Below are 7580 nucleotides of genomic sequence, written 5' to 3' on the forward strand. Positions count from 1 at the left end.
GGGTAAAATAATTAGGCGGGAAAATATATAATTGTAATAACAATGATGTATTCATATTCATATTCATATTATTATTATTAAGCAGTAATTAATTAACTAGTTGGTGATTAAAAATAGCAGTGCGTGACCTGGATTCTTTATAGTTTCTTTGAATTGTTTATAATGGGGGCTGATACCCTTCCGTCAAGGGTTTGTTGGAGCTGTTCAGCTCCATGGTTATGAAGGTAATTAAAAATAAAGCTTTTGCAGCACTCGATCACTAGCGACCTCTCTGGGGAAAATGTCCGTGGTATGTGATTTATTATTATTGAGCTTTTCCAATATACCTTTAATTTTCATCAGCCGCTTAAACAGTTGCATGTTGCAGGCTGAATAATATCCGGATAGGCTCCATACATTAAGTATACAGAGAGTGAAGCCAAATTTAGAAAAACGCGACCAGTATGAACGTGTAACGGACATGTTAATGTCTATATTCGTGATAGAAAAATGAAAGCCTTTCTTGACATTGCTGTTTTATTAATTTACCTGCTATATTAATACCAGGCTACTGATTGAGCATACATGACCAGATAAGTTAATGTTAACAGTTGTTATTTTTGTGACTTAGAGAAAATCACAAAAGTGTAATTAGACATAAATAGGTGTAGTTTTAAACATGAGCCAATTAATCACGTCTACAAATGCATACGTTTATAGCAATCTTTGTAGCGAGGCAGCACACTGATGAAATGTAATTTTCTATATACTCAAAAATTGTGTGTAATCCCAATCCATTTCTCTACAGACGGTGAACTGAATTCTTACAGCCAATAGAAGCTTTTATAGATTTGTGTGTGTTTGGATTGTTTATAATAGAGGCTGAAACACGGCTCTGTTGTCAACTGAAATGTAACGTCAGTAAATTTTGCGTGGTGTAGCTACAGTAGGTGAACTGAATTCATACCGCGAGAGTATTTTTGTAAGTGACAGTTCTGCTTCCTGTTTCCAAGCCAGTGGCACTATGTTCTGACATAGTTTGACTGTAAAAGCTCAAATAAGCCTTCATTGGCACTTCAAGCTGTTTAATTCTCAACTGGGCAAAACGTTTTGGTTGTCTCTCTGGTTAACAATAAGAAACAGCAAGAAAATAATTCTTGTTGCATAACCCTAAAAGCTTTTTCCTCACTCACAAGAAACAAAATTAGCTTTCAAAACAGACAGAGTGATCTTTTCAATGTACATTTTTACTGTCTTGTTCTCTATCATTATATGACACACATTAAATGTTTGTTTGTTTTTTTGTCTCAATGTAATTGAAAATTACTGTGACTTTAACTACTGACCTATATGGTTGTAGGTCATTTTGTATCCTCTGAAGCCAAGGATGTGTACTGGCCAGGGCGCTGTGTGTATTGTCTTTATTTGGCTCATGGCCACCTGTTTCTCCCTGCCTCATGCAATCTTCCAAAAGCTGTTCACCTTTGACTACAGGTACACCATCTCCTCATGCGTATGCATGGAACTGTGAGTGTTTGCATGTGCAATCTTCCGTCTGTCCCTCTGTCTGAACAAGAAACAACAGTCTTGCTGGGTTATTTAGGAGAGAGGAGAGAATGTCATTAAATCAAAAAAGCTTTTTATTAGTTTGTGTCCAGTTATGTTTCTTCTTTCTGTTCTTTCCTCTCAAAGAAGCAGAGAAGAATTGTCAACCTTCATTCTCTCTCTCTCTCTCTCTCTCTCTCTCTCTCTCTCAGTAAGGACGTAGTCCGCTCTCTCTGTGTGCCAGATTTTCCTGATCCATCGGAGCGGTACCGGCAGTATCTGGACTTAGTGACCTTCATCCTTCTTTATGTCCTTCCCCTCCTCATCATCACAGCAGCATACTCCGCGGTGGCATGCCGACTTTGGCGCCGGAATGCCATCGGGGACGTAACCAGTGAGCAGTACTTCCTGCAGCGCAGGAAGCGGAAGAGGACCATTAAGATGTTGGTGCTGGTCGTGGCAGTGTTTGCTGTGTGTTGGTTCCCACTGAACTGCTACGTGGTGTTGTTGTCCAATCAGGCCATTCACTCAAACAATGCCATTTACTTCAGCTTCCACTGGCTGGCCATGAGTTCCACCTGCTACAATCCTTTCATCTACTGTTGGCTCAACCAGGGCTTCAGAGCAGAGCTTACGTACCTACTGAGCATGTGCAGACATGGTCGGGCAAGGGGGAGGAGCAGTGGTGGGCGACGAGAGGATCCTGACCCGGTAGCTCCTCCCCATGATATATGCCACAGAGTAGCCTGGCCTGAGAGCCAAGCCTCTTCACAGCAGTCCAATCCCAAAGAGAGCCACGCTCTTAGATCCACCTCTCTTGGCCAGTCAGGCAAAACTGATATTCTGTCAGTCGAGCCGATAGTAACTGTTGGCTAACTAGACTGATATTACCTGAGTAAGCAAGCAAGGTTTTCAGCAAGTTTTTAGAGAGGCATTAAATTAGGCTTGAAAACACTAAGTTCAAGACATGCTTTGTCTGTTTGGTTAAAAAAAGAGAATATTGCTTTTCCCTTTCATCATCTCATTTGACCAGACATGAGAGCCATCTGTAAAAGCCGTAGCTGCTGCAGACAAGATGACCATGAATACCAAGAAAGGGCCTCTTCAGATGTATAGTAATTACAGTAATTATAGTAATTATTATAGCAGTAATTATACATATGATTTGGTAATATTTATGCTTTCTCTATAATGAGGAACATTTATACAAGAGGAAGAACAGTTTAATTCCCATTCACTGTTTGCTCTGATCCACTTCCCTGAGTTAAGAAAAGACGAAAGATTTTACTAATTTCCACCTCTTTGAAAAAAAATGCTTTCTTTAAAAAGTTTGGGAAAATCATCGTGTTGGGAAAAGAATATAAACGTAAGCCATAGATGTCAGTTTATAAAACTGTACAATAATCATTCTATGAACATTCTTGAAATAATTCTTTTGTTCTTTTTCAACCTCCCGCTCTATTGTTTGGTCTTTAAAGACGCACGTTAGTTTCCCTTTTTTTCTTCAAGCCTGCCTGCCCCAGCACATGTCTTGTCTGAACATTTCTTCTGCTCTAATGGAACTGTCTCATGCCCTATCTTGAGTTCTACCGAGACTGGAATTTTCCTTTCGCACACTGTGCAGGAGGAGCAGCTCCTCTCCCTTTCATCAGGCATGGAGCTTTCATCAGCTCCCACATGCCCCTGCCAAGGGCTAGAGACTGACTACTAGTGTGTTTCCTATCCAAACCTATTCACACAACCAGTAGTCTGGCTAGTGAACAGCAGGTGTTCCAACCAAATTAGCTGAAGGGTCCGAGTTCAGTAAGAAAGGTGGCACTACCCTCTCCAGTTACTTGTACTGCAGCATTCAAGTAAAACTTGGGCTCTGGGTGAGGGCTCCCAAGTCCAGTGCACTTAATAAATGAGCACCTTTCATATATTAGTTAGATCTATGTCCAGATTAAGTGAGATTCGACTGTCTAGAAAAAAAATACATTTACTGTGTTTACAGTTTATTGCTGATGACTTATGTGACTTAAATAAGACTGATTATTTGAAATACCCAGGACTGTCGCAGTACATGGGATGGCTAGCGTGCATTTTTATTAAGGTCTGTAGTATTAGTGAATGGTATATGCCAGAGTCTGGTGGGCTTGGTGTGGCAAGCATGGTATACACACTAATAGTGTCAAGCTACCTTGCAGTCTTGTCTTCAGCTGTGGTGATCTAAAGTCTCATCATAGTCTGTGTGGACTGTTTAAAACAGGGTTTGATTTTGCCTGACATGAAAGACAGAAGTGTGCAGAATGTTCTTGCCATTTTACTGCCTGACGGTTCTTTGGAGACCCTTCTAATGGGGTAACCCCACTACCCCATTCTGTGTCATCATTCACAACGATGCCTTTACCGCTTGCTCTTATGGTGGCAGCAGATCTCTTGTGAACTACATATTAGCAGAAGACCATTGTCAATAAGAGGAAATGTCCCCAAAGGTGCTGGTACACTAAAAATCCCAGCTTTCCAGCCGACATTTAAAAATTCATTCTTTAGCTCTGTTCAACAGAACTGATCATGATAGTTCTCACCACACGAAGCCTTGTTTTCTAAATTAGAAATTCACTTCATTTTTGTTATGAATCATGTATTGTACAGTATTGTACTAGTTTTTCTTACTTAGTTTAATATGTAATTTTGTATTATTTGATAGTCTTCATGCATGTTCCAATTAATATACAAAGAGATCTGTGTTTAAACATTTTCTTTGTATAATTAATGTATTAATGTAATTGATGTATTAATGTAATTAATTGTTTTCACTGCTTTGCACTGTGCTGTTCTATGTTACGTGTAAATTATAGTTCAAATGTAAATTTCAGGGTCAGAGATCATGGTCTTGGAATAAGATGTGTTGATATCAAAGTGCTGATTTGTGATTTTTTTTGCTTTTCAATCTTACAAGATTCTAGGTTGCATTGCCAATGCCCCACTTTCATTAATATTCCTTATAAATACCCACCATTTGCTGTTCATCAGTGTATTTCGGTCTTAGTATTTACAGTATTCCAGGAATGCATTGCACTAAAACCTCTTTGATTTCCCAGTGGTTATATCACATGCAAGCACCATAACGCTAGCATAAGTCTGTTGCTTTATGTCAAGTGAAAAGGTCTTTCCAACAGAAGCAAGTAATTGTAATCTAGAGGATAAGGGCCCAAGCCAGTAATTACCGTCAGTTCATAAGTAAGGCAACAATCACCAGCCAGTAGCTCATCTTAAGATTTCCCGAACCTCCACTGTCCATTCAGATAACATGTACTTGACTCTAAATAATTTTTCAAATGCTGTACTTGTGCATGGTGAGTATGCACTGGCCAATCATGTGCTTAGCATGGAGGTAGCGACTAACTGACTGCACTGAAGAAAATGGATCCTACTGTGGAACTTGCTGAAAATGAGGGGGTGGTTTTGACTACACTGATATTATGGCATTGTGATTGAGACGAAGCTAAAAGGCTGGACAAACTCTCCACGCAAAAGTGCAAACCCTGAGCTCCAAGCTCCTGGATGATGTATTCAGGGTACAGTTTCAAACCACTAACACTGTGTATATATATGTACTTTTTTTTTTTAAATCACTGGAAGGGTGAGACAGTTAATAAGGCCCACAGTAGATTAAGGATTACACTGTAATTTTTAAAAGCTGAACAGTAAAGGCAATTTATATATGCTGCTTTCTTATTTGTAGTTAATCAACATTGATCTTGTGATAATCAAATCCAAGTTTCTTTGCACTAATTTCCAAATTTCCAAATATACCCAATGTTTGTTAATATGTTTATTAAGTTTGTAATAACTGAAGTTGTATGTATATGTTCCAATTAATATTCAATAGAGTATGAATGTGTTAAACGTTTCTTGTACATTTGATGTATAGTTTTTCTGTCTTGCTCTGTATACTGTTCAGAGTTAGAAGCATATTTCTAACATACCAACAGTTTAGTTTTCAGATCAATAATTATACCTCATGCACTTCATATGGCAGGTAAAAATGTTTAATTTTAAATATTAAAGAATGGAGGTCATTTTAATTCCTGCTATCCTCTTTGTAATTTGTTGACATTATTCTTGTGGTAATCAAATATATTCAGCTTGTTGTGATTGATGCACCTTAATTGTGGCTAATAAAAGATAATGTCTTTTGAAAAATGAAAGTGTTGTCATTAACTCTTCCCAATTTCCAGTCTGAGAATGGCCCAATTGTAATGAGGCAGTTCAAGTGTTTATGCTAAGTAACCACAAAACCAGATGGATAATTCCATTAATTCAGTTCTATGAACAGTTTAAATACCACCATCTATTATAAACCTACAGATTCCCATTATTTACAATACAACTCGACATTCCAAGGCCTTACTCACGCCTATTGAGTTGTGTGTATTTGCAGTGAGAATTAAGACGTTGTCCAGAAAAGTATGGAAATGTGTGAATATTTTCATAACTGTGGATTTCCTAAGGAAATCACAGATTATGCTTTTGCTTGTTTTACTTGTTCAGAGAATAAGATGTCCTACTGACATAAGACAACATTAATTCCTTTGGTTTCCATGCATTATTCTTCTAAAAAAATAAATTAAATAGTGGCTAATATTATACATTTAATAATTCACCAGGATTATGCGGAGAGTACATCCATTTATAAGGATCCTCTACTAAACTTATGATCTAAAAATGAGACAGAAACAAGAACATGGCTGTCAAGAGTAAGATAAATGATCGTTCGGTACCGTAGCCTGCAACCGCACTAGATATGCTACATGTCAATTTATCGTCAACACAGCCAATAAAATAACTAGCACGAAAGAATGAATTATCACCCTTCTTGCTCATTCATCTCTACAAGAATTGTCTACTGTATTAGCCCCAAGAGATGTAGCATCAACTGTACACCGGAGAAATCATGAGAAGGCTTGCTGATCGTTTTGTTGAAAACCTTCGGACAATCAGAATTAAGGATTTGTCGTTCCGACATGACTCGGAAGCTAAAACTGCCAGGCATATTAATTCTAGCAGACGTTGCATTAATTTCATATATTTACATGGCCAGTTATCACTATTTAGAGCAGCAATTAAGTTTAGAACCTCATGGAATTAATGTATTGTTTTAAACATCAACTTTTTCTAATATAAACAAGATCCATCTTAAGAAGTACTTTGCTTACACAGCTGATGAAGGACCTCTTCCCGTAGTTTTTTTTTCTCTGGAAATTTTATGTACTTCACTCCGATTTTTAATACATTTCTTACATTTTGTTTGTTGCAAAAAGAAATTGTAAATCCTTTATACTACTGAAACGAATCACTTCTAAAAAATCCTAGATTGTGACATTTTTTAATTAATATATACGCCCCTAAAGTTTGCATACAGCGGCCCACATTCTGCCCTAGGAATGATTAATAGCGACCTACATAGCGAACACTTCAACGGTTCTGCAGAACAAAACAATTACGACGGAACAACGGGCATGACTGAAGTTCATGTCACTCTTAGTACCAAATTTTAGTACCAAATTTACCTAAGCACTACAGGCACTAACAGTTGATATATGCGACAAAATTGATTCTAAAATTGATTCTTTGTCTAAGAACCTTAAATCGCATATAGCAACTGTGAGGCATGGGTTCAAAAGTTCGATCTCAGTTACAACTCACTCTGGACGCACATAGTCACACCATAACTGAACTGGAACGTTGTGCTTCTCAGAGCAATGTAGGAACCGCCATCGAGACTACACTGTCTGAACCCTTTTCATGAGTGAAAGCACTGAAAGCAGAATGTAACGATCTCGAAAGGATACAAAGAAGAAATAACATACGCATATTGGGAGTACCCGAAAAGTCTAGAGGGACACTACCCGACTGGCTTCGTTGCTAAGTTGCTTCAAGTTGTCCTAGGCGGGAAGCCTTTACTTGACAGGGCACGTCGCTCGCTTCGAGCTAAACCGACCAAGACAAAATCATCGCAACCATTCATAGCCAGAGTCCACGTCAGATATCCTCCGGCGAGTGGCTGAGGC

At 38.3% G+C, this 7580-nt stretch overlaps 1 protein-coding gene across 1 annotated transcript in view; it reads left to right on the forward strand.

The window, feature by feature from the left end:
- Positions 1-5385, forward strand: part of LOC113578042 (probable G-protein coupled receptor 83) — a 6531-nt gene extending 1146 nt beyond the window's left edge. Inside the window, exons 3-4 of the mRNA XM_027011018.2 lie at positions 1340-1473; positions 1737-5385. Coding sequence (XP_026866819.2) covers positions 1340-1473; positions 1737-2400 — 798 coding nt within the window. The 3' untranslated portion in view covers positions 2401-5385. The remainder of the gene's footprint in view (positions 1-1339; positions 1474-1736) is intronic.
- The last annotated feature ends 2195 nt before the right edge of the window (positions 5386-7580 follow it).

This window comes from Electrophorus electricus, chromosome 7, assembly GCF_013358815.1.
Source record: "Electrophorus electricus isolate fEleEle1 chromosome 7, fEleEle1.pri, whole genome shotgun sequence".
Lineage (NCBI taxonomy): Eukaryota > Metazoa > Chordata > Actinopteri > Gymnotiformes > Gymnotidae > Electrophorus > Electrophorus electricus.